Source organism: Ochotona curzoniae, unplaced genomic scaffold, assembly GCF_017591425.1.
Source record: "Ochotona curzoniae isolate NIBS_2020 unplaced genomic scaffold, NIBS_Ocur_1.0 scaffold_4506, whole genome shotgun sequence".
NCBI lineage: Eukaryota > Metazoa > Chordata > Mammalia > Lagomorpha > Ochotonidae > Ochotona > Ochotona curzoniae.
In genome coordinates, this window is record NW_024467119.1 from 26,238,439 (window position 1) to 26,263,503 (window position 25,065).

At 46.2% G+C, this 25,065-nt stretch overlaps 1 protein-coding gene across 2 annotated transcripts in view; it reads left to right on the top strand.

Annotated features, from left to right (window-relative positions):
- Positions 1-324: 324 nt before the first annotated feature.
- Positions 325-25,065, top strand: part of CUNH4orf36 (chromosome unknown C4orf36 homolog) — a 42,291-nt gene continuing 17,550 nt past the window's right edge. Inside the window, exons 1-3 of one of the 2 annotated variants that reach the window (XM_040967241.1) lie at positions 325-530; positions 5,291-5,445; positions 5,675-5,922. In XM_040967241.1, coding sequence (XP_040823175.1) covers positions 466-530; positions 5,291-5,445; positions 5,675-5,919 — 465 coding nt within the window. In that variant the 5' untranslated portion in view covers positions 325-465 and the 3' untranslated portion in view covers positions 5,920-5,922. Of the gene's footprint in view, positions 531-5,290; positions 5,446-5,674; positions 6,550-25,065 lie in introns of those variants that run through there. The other variant, XM_040967240.1, reaches the window with a different exon arrangement.

Below are 25,065 nucleotides of genomic sequence, written 5' to 3' on the forward strand. Positions count from 1 at the left end.
CAGGGCAAGGACGCGGCGGCGGCGGGGCTGAGGGCTGACGCTCCCGTCTCCCCTCCGTTTTAGTGGAGCCTCGGGAAAGCGGGAGAACCTGGGGAAGGACTGCCTCGTGGGTAGGGCCCAGGTGGGCCTCCTGCTGGTGGCTGCTCTGGCCCCTGCAGCTAACACGAACCTTGCTTCAGGATGGCAGCTCTCGCGTTTGCCCTCTGTAGGATGGCAGGACATGAACAGTTTTGTTCGTGGAAAATGAAGAACGCAGTTGTAGGGTCAGGGGTCAGGGCCGGTCAGCCACTTCTTAGGGACTCTTTCCGTTCAGAACTGCCTTGGGGGCATCTTTTTTTATTATTTGGTTATGCAGATATTCAGGTGAAAACTGTTAATGAGGTACATTGAAATCATTTCAGGCAAAGTGAACCAAGTATCTGTGACATCTCTCAGGCTCCCGAGGCATTTGGGTAGCAGTCCGCCATGGCTTATGGCTTGCCAAGAAAGAACACAGTGAAAACCATTTTGAGGGGCAGTTGTTATAATGTGTAAGTATTTTTTTTTTTTAATCTAGGTAAGCAGTGAGAGTTGGGGATGGGGATTATTTTGGCTAAGAATAACAGTATGGGACTGTATGAGAGGAACTGTGATCCAGCCAGGTATCGGGATCCTAGGCTTTTTTTTTAAATCTGTGGTTTGCTCTATAGATACAGGTGCACTGGTGGATAATTATGAGTTTTATTATTATTATTCTTTAAATTACTTGAAAGGCAGAGTTACTGTGAGACATTGATTTTCCACCCGCTCGTTCACTCCCCAGATGGAAGCAATGACTGGAGCTGAGCCAATCTGAAATCAGGAGCCAGGAGTGTCCTTAGGGCCTTCCAGGCAGTTGTAGAGTTCCAAGGCTTTGGGCCATCCTCTGCTGCTTTCCCAGGGTATAAGCAGGGAGCTGGAAGGGATGTGGAGCAGTTCTGAGACAGGAACTGGCACCCACATGGGATGCTGGCACTTGCAGGCAGAAGTTTAGCCAATTAAACCACTGTGCTAGACTCCAGGACAACTGCTGTTGTAAGGATACACAAATGATCTGACTTGGTCTTTACAACAAAGCAATACTCTGAAAAGACGGAAGTCTGAAGGGCAAGTTCAGTCAATGTCAGCCATGTAATGAGGTCCAGGCTAGAGTGTCTGAACTGTATTTTCTGCTGCTGTGCCCCCCATTATCTTAGGATAGTCCAAATCTACCTTTAAAACGCTCTGGTGGTATACAGAACCAGTTGTGTACATTTCGATATAGGCAATTCATAGTCATTACTTTGCGATAATTTTATTTTTCAAAAAAAGATTTATTTGAGCAGAAAGAGTGAGTGGGAGAAAGAGGAGACCTTCTGTTTTCTAGTACTTTCTCCATATGATCAGATCTTAGGCTGAAGCTAGAAGCCAGGAAACTTCTCCCAGGTTTTCCCTGTGGGTGACGGGCACCCGTGCATTCTCATCTTCTGTTGCCTTCTCAGGCAGGGGAGTTGGGAGGTGGATCAGAAGAGAAGCAGCCAAGCCTTGAAATGATGCTATGATATGGGGTGATATTGTAGCCGTAAGCTTGACCTGCTATACCACAGCAAGTACTGGCCCCAACCGTTTTTCTCCAGCTGGGCTTCAAGCCTAGCCTTGCCCTTGGGTCTCTGTGTTTGACTTCCTCCTTTGTACAGTGGGCACATTAGCCATGTGTAGATGAAAAGGAAGTCATTCGTGTGATGCGGTCACATTGCCTGGAATATTGTGAACAGGCAGTGAACATGTGTTGCTGCCACACAGGGCGTTTGCCCTGTAGTACTGTCCTACTACCTTTTGTGAGGTTGGATTCCTGTTCAGAACCAGAACTCCACGCACAGTGGAGTGTAGCTTAAAACAAGCTTTTCTGGGAGCACTCCTGGACGAGGGTCACTGGTCTGGCACGGACAGTGAGCCAGGCAAGTTGTGCCCAAGGGGACGTGAGGTGCTGTTTTCATCAGGGGGCTCTAGGGGTGGGGGTTGCAGGACAAAGCAATGTGCCTTTTAGAGTGTCCGAGGCTCCCTTTGACCTTGGTGGATCTGTGTGGCACTGCTGGGGTGCTGCCTGCCTTCTGGTACGGCCTTCTCAGCCACCCACCCTCCTCAGCCTCCTCCTAGGCTGCCCCATGCCCACCCCAGCAGGGCCTTACACCTTTCACTTTTTAAAATGTTTGCACTTGCTTTATGTGATACTGTTTACTGCCTCTTTATACCATTTACAGGTCAGTTGAATTTGCCTTTTTAACAATAGTCTAAGAAGCAGGTAGGTTCCTACAGAATTATAAAACGAGATATTGGAATAACCAAGAAACCCTTCATCATTTGCGTTTTTGTTTAATTTTGTCTGTTTGGTTAGCCCTTGAGCCATAGGCAATTGTTATGGTAGACAGTTTTTATATAAAGCGATTTCTATTTCTGGAGAATGATTTTTTAAAAGATTTATTTATTTATTGGAAAGTCAGATATACAGAGAGGAGGAGAGAAAGTGAGAGTGATCTTCCGTCCGATGATTCACTTCCCAAGTGAGCGCAACGGCCGATGCTATGCCGATCCGAAGCCAGGATCCAGGAACTTCTTCTGGGCATCCTACACGGGTGCAGGGTCCCAAAGCTTTGGGCCGTCCTCGACTGCTTTCCCAGGCCACAAGCAGGGAGCTGGATGGGAAGTGGAGCTGCCTGGATTAGAACTGGCGCCCATATGGGATCCTGGTGTGTCCAAGGCGAGGACTTTAGCTGTTAGGCCATGTCGCCGGGCCCTGGAGAATGATTTTATAAAGTTATTAAAATCTGTTTATTTTAAAGGCAGGGAGATAGAGATCTACTTGATTCATTTGCCAAATACTTGGAAAAGCTGGGGCTTTGCCAGGCCCAAACCAGGAGCCTGAATCATTAGGGTCTCCCATGTGGATGACAGCAGTCCAAGTGTTTGGGCCGTCACTTGCTGCTTCTCTCAGAGTATGCCGTAACCAGAAGCTGGAATTGGAAATGGAGCTGACCTTGACTCCAGGCACCCTGATATGGATATGGAGATCCCAAGAAACATCCTAACTACTGTGTTAAACCCTCCCATTCCCCCCCCCCCTTTTTTTTTTTAAGATTTTGAGAGTTACAGAAAGAGAGGTTAAATACACAGAGAGTCGGAGATCTTCCACCTGCTGGTTCACACTCCAGATGGCTGTAACAGCCAGCGCTGGGCCAAGCCGAAGCCAGGAGCCAAAAGTTTCATCTGATTCTGCCCTGCGGTAGAGCACATACCCCATGCACCATCTTCTGCCTTTCTCAGGCCATAAACAGCTGGGTCAGCAGTGGAAGAGCCGGGACAGGAACCCGTGCCATATGGGGTAGTAGTTGCTTGTGTGTCCCTAGTAGAGTTAGAGCAGTTACTGCCTGACATGGTAGGTGCTATAATCAACGTTACCTTATCAACAAAGCAGGATTAAGTTTCCTAACATGCATGTTCTAAAGTGTGTTTAGTGAGGCTCTTGGTAGACAGTAAAGTGATTTCTGTATTTGTTTTTGAACAACTTAAACTTACAGGTACATTTTTGTGACTAACTCAAGTCCATCTGTAATAATTACAGACCTGAGTCACTTCCTAAAGTAAGACGGAAAATTATCAAAAAAAACTGGAATAGACGAAGGGGTGGCCTGTGTGACACTGTCCCTTCCTTACTTGAACCGAGGCAGACTCTTCTTTTGTGTTATGTGGGTGAGGACGAACTTGTATTGGCTGCAGATGAGAGGCAGCTGGCTGATATTCTAAGTAGGATTAGGCTAAATAAAACATTTGCTTTGGGCCCAGTACGGTAGCCTAGTGGCTAAAGTCCTTGCCTTGCACGTGCTGGGTTCCCATATGGGTGCCAGTTCATGTCCTAGCTGCTCCACTTCCCATCTAGCTCCCTGCTAGTGGACTGGGAAAGCAGTGGAGGATGGCCCAAAGCCTTGGAACCCTGCACCTGTGTGGGAGACCCAGAAGAATCTCCTGGCTCTTGGCTCTGGATCAGCTCAGCTTTGGCTATTGCAGCCACTTGGGGAGTGAACCAGTGGGCGAAAGATCTTCCTCTCTGTCTCTCCTCCTCTCTGTATATATGCTTTCCAATAAAAATAAATTAATCTTAAAAAAAATTGCTTAATGGGCCTGGCGCGATGGCGCAGTGGTTAAGGTCCTCGCTTTGCATGCCCGGGATCCCATATGGGTGCCGGTTCTAATCCTGGCAGCCCTGCTTCCCATCCAGCTCCCTGCCTGTGGCCCGGGAGGGCAGTCGAGGACGGCCCAAGGCTTTGGGACCCTGCACCCACGTGGGAGACTCAGAAGAGGCTCCTGGCTTCGGATTGGCATAGCATCGGCTGTTGTGCTCACTTGGGGAGTAAATCATCGGACGGAAGATCTTCCTCTCTGTCTCTCCTCTCTGTATATCTGCCTTTCCAATAAAAATAAAATAAATCTTTAAAAAAAATTGCTTAAGGTTTGTAGTGGTTGTTTTGTTTTAATATTCAAGTTATTTATCATTTGAAAGGCAGACAGCTGGAGAGAGAGAGAGACAGAAACATATAGATAGAAAATGCTCTGGTTCATTTGCCAAATGTGTATCAGAGCCAAGTTGGGCTGAGTTGAAGCTAGGAGCTGGGATTGCAATTCGTGTATTTCCCGTGGACAGCGGAGTCACATTGAGGCATCACTGCTTTCTTCCAGGGTCTGCATGAGTGGGGGCTGGAGACAGAGGAGACTGAACTGGGGGTTGTACCTAGGACTGTGATGTAGCCTTAGCCATGGGCAGTAGCCTTAGCCATGGGCAGTAGCCTTAGCCATGGGCAGTAGCCTTAGCCATGGGCAAAGGACACATCCCCTGGTGATTATTTCCCATGTTGCAACTTCACCCCCATCCCTGTAATCCGCACTGGAAGTCCAAAGGTTTGCCATGTTTTTAATCAGCTGTGGAAGGCGTGGTGGCTCACAGTTCATATCCACATCCCATTACCTGGAAAGAGTCTGCTGCCTCCACGGGGGCATCACTGTGAACCCAAGTTCCTGGCATTATCATTTCTGGTTATTTCCACCCCCCCATTTCATCTCTGTATTAGTTACTTTGAGATCTGTCTCTGCTCAGAGTGGCAACTTCCCCAAACCTGTCTCCCTATACACCAGAATGTCCAGTAGCAAGAGATCTGAGAATGAGTATGCTGTCTAGAAAGCACAGTGTAGATGCCGAGTAAACACGTTTGCTGTTGGATGAATGGATGAATTTTTGCTTCAGACAGGAACCTTGGGATCTCGCATTACTTACCAAGACGTGGTACATCAATCTAGCCAACTTCAAGTTGCCTTTCTTGGAAGAAATTAAATATGGCGGTCCTATCAAGCTCATGAAGTGTAAAATTGCCAAGGATGATCTACTCCCTTCAGCGAATTGTACGTTCCTTAAGATCTGTTTTCATAAACCACGCGTGGCACGTGCCATTTGCTTGTCTTCAGAGAAACATGTAAATGTACTTCTGCATAAGCCCCGCCCTCCCGCTTACCTTTTGTAGTCTTAGCTCGTTCATCATTCAAAGATGTGAACTCTGGCTGTGTGACACTGTTGGGACTAGATTACACCTGATGAGAATGTCAAATTGCTTCATGTATTTTTCTTTTCCAGCCATCAAAACTGAAAGGGAATATGAAATGAAGCGCCTGACTAATCTTCAACGTCAAGAAAACACATCCGAGGAGGTCCGGGGGTCCCTAAGAGGAAGGAAAGCTGGCTTGAGAAGGCCTCTTCCGCCCAAGTCTCAAGCCCCTGCCAGTGGAGTCTGTCCTGTCCCCTGTGTCAGAGCAGATGGAGGTCCTGAGACTTTGGCTGTGACCAACTCAGTGCAGAGCTATGATTACGTCCTGATCTGATGGGTGAGCAGGTGCCACACGCACGGGCAGGTGGAGGTTCCGACAGGGCCGCCGCCCGCTGACGGCACTCCGCTGCCGGCACTGTGAGTGGATGAACACGCCTCCGAGGCAACTCACTTAAGCCGTGCAGTTTTAATGTTCGTAGACCTGCATTAGGTGAAAAGAAAAACTCCTTGTGAGAGGCATTATTTTGAAGCAACATTTTGAGTTTGTATCTTTGAGAATCCCAAGAAGGGACTGAAGGAAAGCAAGGGAGAAATCCCCTTGAAAATGCTAAGTGCTGGACATTTTCATTTGGCTGAAAAATAGCAGATTCCATTTTAAACAGTTCTCCAGTTTCTGTTTTTCCTTTTGAAGTGATACACCACTTTCATACTTTCAAGTGGTGTGTTAAACTTACCCCGTTTTTTTCGTTCTGCCTGATTTCCTGTATCTGTTTGCGTGAGCTAGGGCCACGTGGAACACGTATTTATGTATGTGAAAGAAAGACATGGAAATACAAAGGAAGGCTTATTATGAGAAAGACAGATATGTATAGACTGGGGGAGAATGGGGAAACTGACTGACTGGGATGAACTGATTTTTCTAGAACTTGAATGCAATAAAGCATACCTGTAAATTAAGGTCATATTTTAGGATAGTTTGTTCTCTTAATTAAAAAGAAAATTGTTTCACTTATTTCAAAGGCACAGAGAGGGAGCAGGGGATAGATAAATTTTGCATCTGCTGGTGCACTCCCCAGATGGCCGCCACGGCCGAACCAGGAGCTTTTGCTGGATCTCGCACATGGGTGCAGGGACTCAAGTACTCAGTCCATCTTCTGTTGCTTTCACAGGCACATTAGCAGGGAGCTGAATAGGAAGTGGAACAACTGGGACTTGAACCAGCACTCGTGTGGGATGCCAGTGTTGCAGGCCATGGCTTACCCCACTGAGCCACAGCACTGGCCCTTAGCATGGTTTAGTGTGATTCAGTAGCCATTTTAGGATCTTCTGATAATCTTGCCCTCAATGTGAAAGACACTGTGGCCTAGTGTTTAAGCAAGCAGACCTCAGACCTTGTTCCTTCCCTTTAAATCCCAGGTTGATTGCTTATAACAGTGTGACCTTAGGGTAAGTTACTTTGTTTCTGAGTTTACATTTTCTTCTGTATAAAATCAGAATCGTACTAGTACTGACTTCATGGGGTTGTCATGAGGATAAAGTAAAAGCCACTAGGCCGACAAAAAGCAAATTAGCCTAACGTTAGCTATTGCTGTGAGCAGCACAACATGGTACCACTGTGGTCTAGGTATAATACTGGGCTGTGCATTAGTCAGATTTTGTCACTGTAATGAAATTTAAAAAAGGAAATGTTTTTATCTCACAGTTTCTGAGGACTAAGGGTGTGGTGCCTGCGCTGATTCACTCCTCATGAGAGCTCCTCCCTTGGCGACATCACATCATGACACATGACAAAGAGGAGAGTGTTGGTGTGACTTTAGGTCCCTGGAGTAGGCAGGCAGGCTGGGCCCGCTCCTTCTAGAGCAGCTGTCTTACGAGAACTGTTGTCAAGAGGTAGCATGAGAACCACTTACCTTCTCAGCAATCTAAGAACCTCCCACAAGACCATATCTGTTAAAGCTTCCACCAGTTCCCAGTAGCACCTCTGGGTACCAAGCTTTCGTCATGGACCTTGGGGGATACCCCGACCATATTCACATCCTAGCAGGCTGACCCTCATACCTTCATGGTAATAAGCAGTCTTGAATTTTCTAAAATGTATTTTGTTCTCAATATATAGTACTTGCAAGATCATTTACTTGGGGTTCTAATTTAAAATATGCCTACTGTGTCTGTGGCAGATGCTGATCATAGATGTTTCAAAAACATAGTTCCCAATGGTCAGCTTGTTACTGATGTCTGTGCCTTAAATGTAGACTTGGGGCGGGGGGACCATTGTGGCGCAGCGAGTTAAGCTGCTGCCTATAATACGAGCATCCCGTTTTTGAGCACCACTTTTTCTTGAGTTTGAGTTTTTGTTTGAGTCCCAGCTGCTCCGTTTCTAACCCAGCTCCCTGTCTGTGCCCTTAGCATAGCAGCAGAAGGTAGTGTCAGTACTTGAACTCCTGGCTGCTACTCGCATGGGAGACCCAGATGAAGCTCCTGGCTTGGCCCAGACATGGCTGTTTTGCCCATTTTGGGAAATGAATGTATGGGTGGAAGGTTTATCTTTGTCTTTCTCTAACTCTGACTTTCAACTAACTAACTAACTAACTAACTAACTAAATAAATAAATAAATCGATCTGGGGGAAAAAAGCAGAATGGAGAATTGGTATGCAAAAATACCACATCTCAGTGTCACTACGGTGTGAGCCAGCAGCACTGTAAGGCTTTGTGGTCTGCCCTCAGGGGCCCTCACGAAGCCCTAAGCATTGCACACCTCCCCTCATACTGGGTTTGCTTCAGTTCTCCTTCAGAGTGGTTGTGAAGATGAATGGAAGATATGGGTCTGTTTGTAAGAGTGGTTTTATATAAACATTCCAAATATTCCTTCGAGGAAAGGTGAGGTCTGAGAAAGCTTTAGATTCTCAGCATTGGCTTAAAAGAAAAATACCTTCTTGCAACTTTAAGATTCTCCTAACTGTACTTTAGGCAGAGATGCCAAGTCACTTAACTCCACATTACTGAAATAAAATTGTGTTGCAAATGGATTTGAGTAATAATGTGCTTTTGTCTGTCTCTCTTGAAATGCTATAAAATCGGGAGTGGTTTCTTAGGTTATTAGTTGGATGACTAACATGCAGGCACTATGCATTATTTATTTGTTTTATTGATTATTTGAAAGAGTGAGAGAATGTGTGTGTAAGAGAGAGAGAGATGTTACAACTGCTGATTCACTTCCCAAATGGCCACAGTGGCTGGGGCTGCACTGGGCTGAAGTCAGGAATTGGGAACAGTCTGGAACTGCTTTGAGGATACAGAGGCCCAGAGACTTGGACCACATTCTGCTGCTTTTCCAGGCAGCTTGGCATGGAGCTAGGGCAGAAGTGGAGCAGCTGGGGCTTGAACTGGTGTCCGTTATGGGATACCGGGACCTCAGAAATGCCTTAGCCAGCTGTACCGCAGTGTCAGTGCCAGCGTGCCTGTACTGACAGACCACAGGGACAGAGGTCTGGGCAAAGACTGCTTGTCCTTTGATACTTCTTGTGATGATTCCAGGATAGGATTAAATATCTGCTCCGACAGTTCAAGGCCAGTATCAATGCAAAAATACAATATATTACATAAGATACTTTAAATTACTACAATTGAATTAAAACTGGAGACTTCAGCAGGGGGTTGCATTCTATCTCCGCCTTCCTCCTTTTTGCTACTGATGCCACACATTGCTTATTTTATATTGTCTCTCCCATTTGCTAGAGATTTGTAGTTTTTTTTAAAGTGACTTGTTTGGACTCAATGAAACATAAAAGCTGTTTCCATTCCGTATCACAGGATAGCAGATTTCTGCGTTTTGTCTGTTTATCATCACTAGGGGGCTTTATGTTTTTAAATTGTTCTAACATTTTGTTTGAAAGACGGGGGAGTGAGGCAAGTGAGGCAGAGAGCACTTGAGTTGACTTGTTCACTCTTCAAGTGCTGACAGTGGCTGGGGGCAGGACAGGGGCCAAAGCTGGAGCAGTTGGAGATGCACTTCAGGTCCTCCGCACGAGCGGCAGAAGCCACACTCATCCAAGCCGTCACCACAGCTTCCCGGGATCTGTGCTAGCAGGAAGCTGGAGTCCGGAGGCGGAGCCACAGACAGCCCAGGTGCACCTGCGTCAGCTGTGGAAGTCTGGAAGTCTTTGCTGCCAGCTCGAACACTTGCCCCGCCCCCCCAACCTTATACTTTTATTGTAGTTTTTCGTTTTTGCCTCGTGTTGCTCGGTTTCAGTGTGAAAGATCCTCTGGCATTTTTTACAGAATAGGTCTGGCAGTAGTGAACTCCCTCAGCTTTTTGTGTATCTGGGAAAGTTTTAAGAGAAAAGTGTTCGTTTATTGTCTTGGTTTCAGAGGGAGGATTTCACAGGTCTCCCGTGTGAATGCAGGGACCCAGCTGCTTCAGCCATTGTCTGGGGTTCCCATCTCCCTCAATTGTGATTGAAAGTTTTTATTTCCTATTGGTGCTTTGAATATATTGCCCTCTTCTCTTCTGGGCTGCATTTTTTTTTTTTTTCTGGAGAATTCTGCTGATGACCTTTTAAGTATTTTCTTATGTGTAGGAGTCAGATTTGCTGCTTTAAGAATTTCCTGTGATTTTTTTTAATGACTTATTTTTATTTGAAAGGTGGAGTTACAGAGAGAGGAGAGACAGAACTTCCATCCACTGGTCCACTCCCCAAATGGCCACAACAACCAGAGCTGGGACCACCGAAAGCTAGGAGCTGGGAGCTTCACCCAGGGGTCTCCTGTGAGTGCAGGGCCCAGATAGTTTGGCCATCCTCAGCTGCCTTCCTATGTGTTTAGCTGGATAAGAAGTGGAGCAGCTGGGACTTGAACTGGCACCCATTTGTGCTGTATTCAGAGGCTTAGCCTGGCGTGGGGCTACTACTCCTTTATATGGCTTTTAGAAAGTTGTTTTTTTTTTTGAAAGGCAGACTTACAGAGAGAAAAAGAAAATAGAGGGAGAAAAGTCTTTCATCGTATCACTTGCTTCCCAAATTGCCACAGTGGTCACTCTAATACTTTCCCCTTGTGACTTTTGACAGAGTGTTACACGTTTCGGTGTAGGTAACTTTTAGTTTGTGTTTATTAGAGTTCTTTGAGATTTGTGGGTTTGTATGTCCATTTTTTCCTCCAGTGTAGAAAGTTTTTGGCTGGGACTGGCGCGATGGCGCAGTGGTTAAGGTCCTCGCTTTGCATGCCTGGGATCCCATATGGGTGCCGGTTCTAATCCCGGCAGCCCTGCTTCCCATCCAGCTCCCTGCCTGTGGCCTGGGAAAGCAGTCAAGGACAGCCCAAAGCTTTGGGACCCTGTACCCGCGTGGGAGACCCAGAAGAGGCTCCTGGCTTCGGATCGGCATAGCATCGGCTGTTGCGCTCACTTGGGGAGTGAATCATCGAACGGAAGATCTTCCTCTCTGTCTTTCCTCTCTGTATATCTGCCTTTCCAATAAAAATAAAATAAATCTTAAAAAAAAAGTTTTTGGCCATTATTTTTTCAGGTAGGCTTGCTGTTTTATCAAAGGTCTGTGTTGCTTTGGACTCCCATCGTGCACCTGTCGGTGTGTTTGATAGACCAGGAAAGAGAGGGGCACAGAGAGCAGCCTCCAGTTCACTCTCCAGGTGGCTCTCTTCAGGATCCGAAGCATGTGCCCCATTGCCATTTGCCTTCCAAGGTGTATTAATGGCTGGAACCTGGGTCAGAAGTGAAGGGGGCCAGTGTCGTGGCTCTGTAGGTTAACATGCATCTGCAAGGCTGGCAGCCCGTTTGGGTGCCTGTTGTGTCCCAGTTTCTTCACTTCCAAATTAGCTCCATGCTAATGCACTTGGGAAAGCAGCAAATGATCCATCTACTTGGGCCCCTGAATGTATATGGGAGACTTGAGTGGAGTTCCAGGTTCCTGGCTGTGGCCTGGCTCAGTCCTGACTGTTGCAGCCATTTAGGGAGTGAACCAGTGGATGGAAGATCTATACATTTCTGCCTCTTTAACCTGCCTTTTAAGTCAATAAACAAATCTTTCAAAGTAAAACTGATGTTGATGTTGGGATGCTGATGTTATGAATGATGTCTTGATCCATGGTGGTACAACGCCAACCCCTCCATGGTTATTTTACATTTTCTGTCATGTAATAAGTAGATTTTCATTTTGGAGATCATTTTGGTGCTTTCATTAGGTCATTTTTTTTTTTTTTTAAAGCTCTCTGGTTTTCTACAGAGCTACATTTTTTTTCAAGTTTATTTTTATTGGAAAGTCAGCTATGAGAGGAGGAGAGACAGAGAGGAAGATTTTCCATCTGCTGATTCACTCTCCAAGTGGCCGCAATGGCTGGAGCTAATCCGAAGCCAGGAGCCAGGAGCCACGAGCATCTTCCAGGTCTCCACATGGGTGCAGGGTCCCAAGGCTTTGGGCTATGCTCGACTGCTTTCCCAGGCCACAAGCAGGGAGCTGGATGGGAAGTGGAGTAGCAGGGATATGAACCAGTGCCAATATAGGTTCCTGGCATGTGCAGGAGTGGAATTTAGTTACTAAGCTACTGCATTCGGCCCCATGTTTTCTTATTTCTTTATGTATGCTTTATGCTTTTTGTTGAGATTTGGACATTGGAGAAAACAGCTACTTCTCCAAGCTCTAGAAGCTGGCTGTGTACCGGAGGAGACCAGCATTAGACAGTTTATGGAGACCTTCTGGGCGTTGTAGGAATCATCTTTACTGGAGGGTGGGTTATTTCCCAGATTTGCAGACTTCTTTACTAGAACCTGGGATTTCTTGCTCCCCCTTGTGTCTATTGCTGGTAAGACAGTTTCTTTGGCACTGTAATAAAGTTGGGGGTACTCACCTTTGTTTTCAGTGACCCCCTCAAGTTGGCATTTAAATTGCCATTCTAGTCATCATTCAAAGCCAGAAACGATGCAGTTCACTTCCTTCAGCAGTGACATGAATGTTGTGAACATTTAGTTATATGTCTGTTCTTCTATTTCCCCCTAAGAAAGAAGCCAGACAGTGTGCCCCTTTGTGGAGACTTTACTCTGTCTAGTCAAGTGTCATGAATTTTCCCACCCTCTGTAATGCATGTCTTCCTGGCTTTGCAGTTGCTTGGGATGCTGCACTATCCGATCTGGTTTCTAGAGTTCTCACAGAAGAAGTCTGTGCTGTGTTAAGTTGCTGTCTATCTTTGTGATATCATGCTCCTATCACTCCACAATATACACTTTTTGATGCATTGATATCTCTGTGGAATTTTAGGGTTTGAGGTTGCAAACCCACATACGCATGCTGGTATCAAGTATGTAGCAGAAATGTGCCAAAGAGGGTCAAGGAGACCATTTGGGAAGTGTACAAAGGCTGGGAAATAGAGAGCACGCATTTTCTCTAAAGGGCCAGTGGATCCTCAGGTCTAGTCTGTAGATGGTGTGATAGGCCGGGCTGTGGAGGAAAGTTTCAAATCTGGCTTTCCCCAAGCGGGGAGGAAGTCTTCCCAGCCCCTCTTCGCGTGCCCTCCTACAGTGGGAGGGGCTGGCTATGTCTCCGAGCTGTCTTACAGTGGCACTGATAGCAGAGTCGTGAGGCCCTCACCGCTTCCACAAGGGCTCCTCTTCTTAACAACACCACTGTGGCCGTTAGGATCTTGATGTATGGATTTAGGAGGACATAGTCATTCATGAACACATGTCAGGACTGAGTCATATAATCACATAGGATTAGTTTCCCTGTCTTGCTTGCATCCTTTTTTCTTTTCAGGATTTAGTAATTACGTTTAATAATTCCTTAATTTTTAGTGTATTCACGATAAGATTACTATGTTTAAGAAAAATATTTATTTTTGTTGGAAAGGCAGCTATACAGAGAGGAGGAGAGACAGGAAGCTCTTCTGTCTGCTGATTCACTCCCCGGGTTGCTTTGGGTCATCCTCCACTGCTTTCCCAGGCCACAAGCAGGGAGCTGGAGGGGAAACAGGGCTGCCAGGACACGAACTGACACCCATATGGGATCCCGGCAGAGGCAAAGCAAGGGCTTTAGCTGTTGGGCTACCGTGCTGGGCCCAATTGCTGCATTTATTAACTCCAAGCGCTTTGCTAGTTGTGTCTGCTCAAAATACCACTGTGTGTTCTCTCATTTCATTTTTCCAAGAAGTGCCCTGAGGAGTGCTGTCCTGCTCCAACCTGGACAGTTTTGACAAGCAGCGTGAGCTCTTGTTCTGGCATTTCTAGCTCAGGATCACCAGGGGTTTCTGTGTGCCCCTTCCTTCCTTGTCACTCCACTCCAGCAGCAACTCTTGAAGACTGTACCTCTAGAGTGTATGCCAGATGTGTCAGTTTCTTTCTCCATCTGGGCTGCCCTTGTCCAAGCCTCCATCGTCGCTGTTTGCACGTGCAAAAAGCCTGTTGAGTTTCCTGCAGCACATCGCCCAAAGTCACAGAGATCTTGAAATTGTCCCTGGCACAAAGAGCCTGTCCTTGTTTGAGAAGTTCTCTCTCCCTGTCCTATAAGACCCTGTGCTGTGTGACACTGGCCTTGTGTTCTGACCTCATTCCTCCCACTCACCCTCCGGCCCACTGGCACACTGACTTGCTCTGTTCTGTTGTATATTGAGTTGTTGCTCTCTGGAGCATTTGTACATGCTGCTGTTGACTTTTCCCATGAGTCTCTGCTCTCCGGTTTTCCTAGGGCTGCCTCCTCCTTACTGAGGACTTAGCTCAGACAACACTGGAGGGTCTTCGGTGATGGCCCGTGACGAATGTGGCCTCTCCGTTTGCCCTTTTGCTTTCAGGGACCGCACTCTGTTTTTTCTCCTCTGCAGCAGTCCTATCACTTTGTGTAGTGCTGTATTTGCCTGCTTGTGTATTTGCCTGTGCTGACTCTTTGTGGTACAACAGTACCTGCCCATGGCAGCCCTCTACAAGTATTTGTTGACTGCTGGTATTACCTTAAAGCAAGGATAACTTGAGATCTGCATTGTGGCCTAAGCCAGTAAAGCCATCACTTGAGATGCCAGCTGGCCCTGGTGCTTGGCCTACCTGCCTTACTCCTGATCTAGCTCCCTGTTCATGATCTAGGAAAAGCAGTGGAAGATGGCTAAATATTTGAGCTCCTGCTAAGCACATGGGAGCCTGGGAAACAGTTCCTGGATCCTGGTTTTGGTCTAGCCTAGCCTTGGCTGATGTGGCCAGATGGGGAGTGAACCAGAGGATGGAAGGTTCTCTCTCCCCATGTAATTCTTGACTTTCGAATAAATAAATCTTTAAAAATACATATTGCTTTAAGCACTTGTTTAAAAAGTTGTCACTTGTGGAGATTCAGCTCAAGGTATTCATTTCCTATTGTTTCCTTCTTACATGCTCTTTGATACATATTTTTTTCAGCTTTATTGAGGTACAGCTGGCTGTTGCATAAACTACAGCTGTTTGAGATGTACAGTGTGCTGCCTTTTGACATGTGTCTAGATCTCCACAGTCACACTAATGAGAGTGCCTGTTTGCTCCAAGAATTTTCTTGTGTCCCTTGTCATCCATCACTTCTCGCTGCTCCCCTTCGGATCCTGGCCTTCGGATACCACTGTTCGCTCTGCTTCCTGATGCTGTGTGTTAGCTTGCATTTCTGAGAATTTCCTATAAGTACAATCTTGACTGTGTAATATTTTCTGGGTCAGGCATCTTTTTTTGAAGGTATTATTACTATTATTATTTTGCCATTTATTTATTTGCTTGTTGTTATTGGAAAGGTAGATCAGATTTACAGAGAGAAGGAGAGAAAGATCTTCCATCAACTGGTTCTCTCCCCAAGGGATTGCAGCAGCTGCAGCTGAGCTGATCTGAAGCCAGGAAAGCCAGATCAGATTTACAGAGACAAGGAGAGAGAGAGAAAGATCTTCCATCAACTGGTTCTCTCCCCAAGGGATTGCACTGCAGCAGCTGGAGCTGAGCTGATCTGAAGCCAGGAGTTTCTTCTGGATCTCCAAGGTGGGTACAGGGTCCCAAGGCTTTGGGCTATTCTCTGTTTCTTTTCAAGGCCATAAGCAGAGAGCTGGATGGGAAGTGGAGCACCCAGGATATGAACTGACACCCATATGGGATCTTGGTGCTACAGGCAGAGGCTTAGCCTGTGAAACCACAGCACTAGTCTCTATTGTTCTGAGATTCATCTTTGTTGTTTTGTGCATGTTCTCTTTTGTTGCTGAGGAGTATTCCATTGTGTGGATATACCTCATGGTATTTATCTGTGAGCTTATTGATAGGCATTGGGATTGTTTCAAGTTCTGTGTGGTTGTAAATAAAACGCTGTGAGCTTTATGTGGGCGTATCCTTTCATTCCTTTACGTACTTACTGCTGGGAGAAACACGAGGGCTGCATCTGAGTTACAGGTGCAGATTTTACTTGGTACATTTTGAAATCTCTTTTTTTAGTCCTGAAGAAACTTCTAGGGCTACCTTAAGGATTTGTAATTTTGGATGATACAGCTTTTTGAAGAATGGAACTAAAATGCAGTTCTGGTTCCCCGTGATTTCCAAGTCTACCCTGTCGCAGCAGCCTGTGCTGTTCAGCCACCTGCTTCTTGCATCTTTGACCCGGTGACCTGTAGGTTCTGTTACATCACTGAGAGCTCGCAGAGACTGTGGGTTCTGGCTAAAGCTCTTGGGCTCTTGCTGATGCCCGCCTGTGCTCCTTCCCAGGGCTGGAGAGTGATGCCTGCCTGGTACTGATGCAGTCAATGCGTACTAAGTTCACTCTGAGCCAGCATTCTGCTAAGTAAGGTTCTTGCTGTTCCTGACCTCTGTTTAATAACTGGATTTTATTTCAAGTGTATGAGGCCCATGCACCATTTGCTTTTAGCCCAGTACGTGCAAATGTGTGGATATAGTTTGTCTCCTAAAGGTCCATGTGCTGAAAACTTGGTCCAGTGTGTGGCTGAGGTGGTGGAGCCTTTAATTAGCAAGGATGGCTTCATCTTCATAAATCAGTGCTGCCTCACAGGAGTGGGTATGGTCTCCCGTGATCAGTCAGTCCTCGTGAAAGTAGGTTGTTATAAAGTAAGGCTGCTGTGTGTCATGCCACTTTTGTGTCACCTGTTCTCCTTTCTGCTTATCTGCCATGTTGTGGCACAGCCAGAGAAGTCCTTGCCAAGCATTGTACTTTAGTTTTGCTTTTCAGACATCAGAATTGTGCGCCAAATAGACGACCTGTTTTGTTCTTTAAAACATGTTTTAGTTAAAAGAGTGACAGAGAGAAAGGAGAGATAGAAATAAAGCAGTGTTTCATCTGCAGATTCAGTCTCCAAATGCTTGCAACAGCCCGCCTGAAGCCAGGAGGTTGGAACTCCTTCTAGATTTCCTACTTGGGAGGAAGGACCCCAGTCACTTGGAATACCGTCTGCTTCTTCCCAGGTACGTTAACAGGAAGTTGAATTGGAAGCAGTCAGAACTCCATCCCAAGCAGTCTGATATGGGATCTGGACATCCAGATGACAGTTTAACTTGCTGTGCTGCAATTCCTTCCATAACTTTTTTTTTTTCTTTACGTGTTACCCAGCAACAGTATTCTAGTAAGCATAATATGAACTAAGAGGTCTAGTTGGGTGTAGGCTCTTGCCTTTATTATTTTAAAATTTGTTTGTTTACTTGAGAGGTGGAGACAAAGAGGGAGAGAGCCAGAGATAAAGGAAGGAAACTGGAACAGAAAGAGTGAGAGAGAGACAGAGAGAGAGAGCGAGAGAGAGAGAGCGAGAGAGCTCCTATCCGGTGGCTCATTCCCTAAATGCTTGCAGTGGGTAGAACTGGGCTGGGCTGAATCTGAAAGCTAGAACTCTGTTCAAGCCTTCCACCTGCAGTGGCAGGAGCCTAACCAGTCGAACCATCACTACTGATGGCTAGGGTTTAGATTAGGAAGCTGGAGTTAGGAGACGGGGCAGATTTTGAATTCCTACTCCAGTGTGGGACTTGGGTGTCTCAACATGTACCCTAACTGCCACAACACTGGCCCCTATCTTAAAATTTTTGAAATCAAGGTGCCCTTCCTATCTTTTTTTTTTTTTTTTAAAGATGTAACCATTTGCCCCCAGGCCTAGCTGGGACCATTTTAAAGATTTATTTTTATTGGAAAGGCGGATATACAGAGAGGAGAGACAGAGAGGAAGATCTTCCATCCGATGATTCACTCCCCAAGTGAGCGCAACGGGCCGATACTATGCCGATCCGAAGCCAGGAGCCTCTTCCGGGTCTCCCACAGGGTGCAGTTTCCCAAGGCTTTTGGGCCGTCCTCGACTGCTTTCCCAGGCCACAGGCAGGGAGCTGGAAGGGAAGCGGGGCTGCCGGGATTAGAACCGGCGCCCATATGGGATCCCGGGTGTGCAAGGCGAGGACCTTTAACCACTTGCGCCACGGCGCTGGGCCCCCTTCCTATCTCTTGAATTCAAGGAATAAAGCTATAAAGGCATAAAGCCATACACCCTGCCCCACCAAAATCCTTGTTATTTTGACACCCCCTGCCTCTGCAATTCCACTCTAATGATCAGTATTTCCAGGCAGTAGGACTAGAGTGTTGAGAGATGTTGAAGAAGTGAAACACCTGTTTTCTCATCTAGGATCTGAATTAAATGTGAGATAAAGCAAAATAATAAGCAGACTGGAAAGGAAGGCATCTGCTTTGTTATTGAGAAAGTGAATGTGGGAGATAATGGGCAAGGAGGCGCCGTGTTAAAATTTGGAGGAAGGTCAATTTTGCTATATAATTCCTTGTGGCCATGGGTCACAGTGGGCCCCCTGGGGGGCAGGGCCATTTCCAGCAAGTACATGGAGGACTCTGAACCTGGTAGCCTTGGCTTACTTGCTTTGTCATAGTGGGTGTATTAGTCATTGTTGATCCTAAAGAAGGAAAGAGTAGTAAAATCCACTCTGCTGGGAGCCTTAAACTGGTCTAGCCTTCCACCTACGTACGAGCTGGCGAGTGTCACTCCCTGCTTCAGACTGTCAGTCATCCACTTCCACTCTCAAGCCTTGCCTTCCATTTTGAAGCTTTCATAGCTTTGGAATGTTGGGGTGTAGTTTTACCTGCAGGTGACACATCACATCATTTCTCTATCAAATGAAAAAGCCCTCAAAGCAACTTATTTCAAGTGCTAGAAACAAACTCCCTCTCTCTTATTATTAGCGATTGTTCATCCTATTGCTATTTCCTGTTGAAACAATAGCTTCCTGCCCTTTGCCAACTGTGTAGAGCAGGAAAGACAAGCATTTTCTGATCCCAACAAATGAGCAAACATTTCCTGGCCTGGGTTACCTGCACCACCTTCTTTAGGTTTTTGTTCTGTCAAAACTTGGTGTCCCCAGCATAGGGAGTGCTAACATTCTAGCACTGCATGAAATTAACCAATTTTGATGTTAACTTTATGCTAATAATGGATATAACTGACATATTTTCTTCAAAATAAAAGGAATGCAATTTCCTAATGGTGGTCTCCTCTCATCACAGGATCACATAAGTACCTGTATTTATTTTTTGTTTTCTTGTGACTCTCAGCATTTGAAATAAATGTCTATGTTTTATTTAAGAAGCCTTGAAAAAACGATTCAGAAAATTGGAAGCAGAAACAAAGGCGATTTTAAAAAAAAAATTCAAATATTGTTATTTTTCTAGGTTACACGCACCAGATGTTAGTAATAACAAAAGCCACCACAATAGCTAATATTTATTGAGCTCTTAAAATACCCCAGGCATCCTGGTCAGAAATGATCAGATCAGAAGGCTGCCAGTTTATACCAGATGTCTGGGAGTGATCCCTGGCTTTCCTGCGAAATGCTGGAGCCCAGCAACACGCTTCCTTCAGGCTGGTTTTGGCTGAAATATGAGATGCAGGTCCTCTAGCCTAACAGTCAAAGATGGAGAAAAAAAAAACACTTCTGATCTTTTCTAGCTATGGCTTTAGGGTTTAACTTCCGGCAGGAAATATACAAGGAAAAGATGAATAGCTGCTTGTGTTTTTTTTCCTTTATAATTTATTTGAATAAAAAGAAGCAGGGCAGGGGGCATATATCACCCATTTGCTGGTTTACCCTCCTAATGCCTGCAACAGTTAGGTCTAGCCAAATTCAGGAGCCCAGAGCTTCATTTGGATCTCCCATGTACTTGAGCCAGCACCTGCTCACTCCTGTTATGTGCAGCAAGAGGGCAGGCAGAACTCCACAACTCCATACCAGGCACTCTAAAATGAGATGCCAGTGGCCCAAGTAGTGTCTTCACTGCTGTGCCACACCCCTGTTTGAATGATCTCTTGGCATTGTATGTATTGTAAAGTGTCTGCCTTTCTCTGATTCCATTTCCATTTCGGGAGGGTAATTGGTTGAGGTGGTCAAGGAACTGTTTTGCTTATGTTTTTATTTATTTGAAAGGTCGAGTTTCAGAGATAAAAGGAAACATAGAGACGGAGAGCGATTTTCTGTCTGCCATTCATTCCACAAATGGCTGTAAGATCCTGATCTGGGCCGGGCTGAAGCTAGGAGCCAGGAATTCTGTCTGGATTTCCCATATGGATAGCAGGGACCCAAGAATTCAGTTCCCCTCCCATTGCTTTCTCAGGAACGTTAACAGGCAGCTCTGTCAGAGGTGGAAGAGCTGGGACTTGAACTGGCACCCATATGGTAGGGCAACATTGCAGGCAGCCATGCCACAGTGCTGGCCTTGCTTATGTATTCTTTTAAGGAAGCCACTATACAGTAATTCAGAAGCTGTGATCAATGTCCTAGGAACTATTCTTTGTGATGGTTTAGAAGAAGAAATTATTTCAAAATAAAAGTTATTTAGGCATGCAAATTAGGGTGTTATCCTTTTCCATATGGATACTGTTGTTTCAGAATGTCAGTTAACATATTTACTGTGTAGTGTGTTGAGTACCTTGTAAAGTATAGGAGATAAAGTTTTAATGAGTTGAGTGTTAGTAATCAGGCTGCGACAAATAAGTTTGAGGAGCAAGAACAGAGTTTTATTTTAGTAAAATTGATTTAATGAGATTTTATTTATTTTTTTTTGTACATATTTAGTTTGAGAATCAAATTCCATCATGTTGGCCTGTCATTTTCTAGATTATTGTATGGCTAGTGGTTTCTCTCAAAAGGCCTGTCTTCACTCATGATAAATGAGATAACGATGCCACCTGCTTGGTAGGGACTGAATGAAATATGTAAAAGATCTAGCACAGGGCCTGCTGCACAGTGAAGACTCAGTAAGTGGCCCTTGTTAGTAGAGAAAAAAAGTGGTTTACCATAATGGCTGATAGACCCCATTCATCTTACTTATTACAACTGGTAATGCATCTTTTTATCATAATTCTAGGGGTTAAACAGGCCGTGAGAAATTATGTTTGCAACTTTCATAATATCAGATCTGGTGAGCTGAGGCCAGAAAGCGTTCTTGGGCAAAGGACCACAAAGACTCTTATGAATAGCACTGCTGGGTGAACAGGTCTTTCCAGCTGCCTTTGTTGACAAGGTGCTTTATTTTCCCTTGTGGAGCAGGTGCTATTTCAGGCAGGCCACTTTGTAGTCACACCCACCATGCTCTCTTGGCTGGTAAGCAGTTCTTCGCATGCCTTTCCATCCCACTTTTTCTTAGGCTCCCTTATGAAAACCCAAAACCCAGACAACAATTGAAATGATTTCAACAGTCTGGGTCCTCCTGACTCCGAGACATAAAGTAGGTCTCAACTTTTAAAGAGCCACTTGATATAACCACTACTTCCATGCAATTGTTAGTTGACAGTCATTTCAAAGATAATAGAGTAAAAAATTATAAAGACAAAACATTGCCCATAATCTTTCATACAGAAACAATTGCTTCAAACATTTTGGAGATTTTCCACTTATTTACTTTCTTTTTTAAAATTTTATTTTTGGTGTTTGCATGGTTGATTAAAGTGGGAAGAGTCAAGAATTAGGGGAAAGTGGTGAGATCATTGTTTCCACATTTTTTTTCTTCTTCCTGTATCTGGGTGAAGTGGGGGAGACAAAGAGAGAAGTCAAACCAGCCTTGCAACCACAACAGTACACGGGGATGGGGAACGGCCACCCAGTGACATCCCAGGGTCCTGGTGTGGGGCATGCTCTAAGGGTTCTGCTCAAGCGGTTCAATGGTTCAATGGTTCAGAAATGCTATTTATCTTGCCAATCCAGTGATAAGGAAATCCTGCCAAGGTCCACTGGCTGAATAGTCCACCTTAGATTCTTCATCCATCCAGATATTTGCTGCCAGCACTTGGCTGGGTTAGTTGACCGACTAGTTCTGCCCTTCTTTCTCTGTTATGGTACCAGATACTCTCTGCAGGCTCCAATGGACTGCCATATCCTCCATGAGCATCTGGGTATGCTGTCCACTGCTCCATACATGCCACTGAGGAGTCCCAGCTCTGACACATGCACTCCACGGTCAGACCACACATCCTGTGGTTCTCCCCATCATTGGAGTTCTGAATCCAGAGGTTCGATTGGAGGGATCCCAAAAGAAATCTCATCTGAAATGATCCCAGGCCTGATCCCAAACCTTGTGTGTGTGCTTACAAGTAAGGGGTATGGCTCTGTTTGTTACATTGGCCTATGCACACACTATTCGTTGCAATTGCTGGATCGGTTTTGTCTCTAGCCCCATTTCTTATGCAAACCAATGAATGCAGTAGCCCAGCCCAACCCAGCCTACCACACAGTTGGCCCTCATGTACACTAATGAGAACTGCAGCCTAGTTGGAGTGACCTGCAAGAACCCCCACTAGGTCCACCCCAGCCCCGGTTCCTGTGCTTGTTAGTTTTGGCAGCAGACTGATCGAGTCTGTACCACTTTCAATACAGGTCTCATGCACGTCAATGGGCATTGAAGCCTAGTTCAACCTAGCTGGCCTCCGCTATCAAGCCCACACTGATGCCGGCACCACCTGTCTGGCCAGGCCCACTCTCAGCCCTGGTTCTTATGCTCACGAGTGGGAGTTGTAGCTATCAGAAGAGATGCCTACAGTTTCCCTACTGGGCCATTCCCAATCCCGGATCTTACACTCTCCACACATTATGCGTTCTAGCCTGGCAGGGCTTGCTCCCAGTCCCAGTACTTGCCAGCTGATGCTACAGCAAAGCCCAACCAGCCTGCACTTACTTTGGCCCATGTATGCACCAGTGAATACAGTCGCTTAGCCCAGCCTGGCTGTCCCACTAATCCAGTTCACATGCAGGCCATCAGGTGTTATAGCCCTACCTTGCCTGGTTTGCCCCTGGCCCCAGTTCTCACTCACGCTCACTAGTGGGAACAGTGGCCCAGCAGGGTAGCCTCCTGCAGCCCCCTACTGGTATTGCACCCTCCCTGTCTCATGTGTGCTGGTAGGTGCTGTGGCCCAGTCTGTCATGGCCTGCTTCATCCTGGCATTTGCCAGTGGGTGCTGGTTGGGCTCAGTTTCAACTCATGCTGGTGGGTGCCACAGCCTAGCCCAGCCTAACTATCCCCCAGTCCTGATCCTAATGTGAACTGGCTGGTGTTGCAGTCTGACCTGTTCTGTCCTGCACCCTGTCTTGGTTCTTAGATCTGCTAATGAATGTTATAAACTGGCACAGCCTGTCTGTCCCCAGACCTGACCCCCACATATGCTGGGGTGTACCATAAACTGGCCTGGTCTGTACTGCTCCCCACCTTGGTTCTTGCACTTACCTGCAGGGACTGCATCTTGAAAAGGAGTTCTCCAAGATCCTCTATCAGGTCTCTTCCCAGGGGCAGATCTTACGCACACCAGTGGATCCTTGGACCAGACTGACTTAATCTACCTCACTGGCATTATCCCTTTAACCCCCTTTGAGCCCAAACTCCCAGACACCCATGAGCCATGTGGGAATAATGATCCATTTGTTTGCTTTTTTGTGCTTATTATTGTAGCATGGCTGGAATCATTCTGTTTATACTGTTTTTTTTTTTTACAGGAAAATGGGTAAGACTATTATTTCCATATTGTTTCCTTCATGTATCTGAAGTAAAGGGTAATTTTAAGGGAGAAGCCCCACCCAGTCTCCCACCCACCCCAGATCCCAGATGTGGGGCATGCGCCGAGATACTTGCTCAAGTGGTTTTGATAGTTCAACAGTTATGAATTGCTGCCAATCTCATCATTCCAAGCACGATGAGGTTGTTGAAGAATCTACTGATTGACATAGTCCATCATAGTCTCTGTTTGCCCAGTTTTTCACTGCCAACATATGGCTGGGTGGTTGATTGACTTGTTCTGTCCTCTCTCTTTTCATGGTTAGGGTTCTGAGTCTGGCAGTTCGATTGGGGGGGATCCCCAAAGAAACTTTGAGGTGTTCCCAGACCAGATTCTTGTGTGTACTAGCAAGTACAGGGCTCAGCACAGTCTATCATCCTGATCAGCTGGTGGTTACAATTGTTGGGCTGGTTTTGTTTCCAGCCCTGTCTTCCACTGGAACCAATGGGTGTTGCAGTCCAGCCTGGTTCTGCCCAGCACACACACAGCCCTCACATAAACCAGTGGGAGCTGCAGCCTAGTCAGAGCGACCCGCAATTAACCCCCACCAGGCCCATCCCCTACCCTGGTTTGCCAGTATGTGTAGCAGACTAGTCCAGTCTATCCCACATCCCATTTGCCTTTCGTACATGTCAATGGTTATTAAATCTTAGTTCCATCTAACCAGCTCAACTATCCAACCCTCACGGATGTTGTTGGGTGTTTCTGTCTAGCCACCCCAGTCCCTGTCCTGGTTTTCTTGCCCTCCCGTGCGAGTGGTAACCCAAGAGGGAGGAGCCCACTCTTTCCCTCCCAAGCCACTCCCACTCCTGGATTATGCACTCTCCAGATGGTTCTGTGGTTTAACTTGACAGAATTAGCCCCCAGTGCCAGCTTCTGCCAGCTGATGCTGTGACTAAGCCCAAGCAACCCTCACCCACTCTAATTTTTGTTTGCACCAGTAAGAATAATCAGCCCAGCCTGGCTTTTGCCTGATCTAGTCCACATGAGGTGCTCAGGTGTTGTAGCCCTGCCTAGTCTGGTGTACCCCCAACTCAGTTCACACTCTTCAGTGGGAGTAGCTGTCCAGCAAGGGAACCACCCCTTATTCCCCCTGCTGGCTCCACCCCCTCCCTTCCTGGTTCTCATGTGTGCTGTTGGGCGGTCACATCCAGTACAGGGAACCTTACCTTGGCACTAAATTTATTTAGCTCTTCATCACGAACATGTCTTCTTCACATGTTGTTTAGATTGTTATTTTTTTTTAAAAATTTGTGGGATGGAGGGGAGAGGAGAGAAACAGACAAAGAGATCCCCCATTTGCTGCTTCACTCTGGAAATGCCCTCAAAAGCCAGGTGCTAGGAATTCAACCTAGATCATGTATGTGTGTGGCAGGGACCCAGCTGCTTGAGCTGTCGCTGCTGGATCCCAGGGGCTACATTAGCAGGAATTTGGAGTCGGGAGCTGAAATGGGCAGTCAGCCCAGG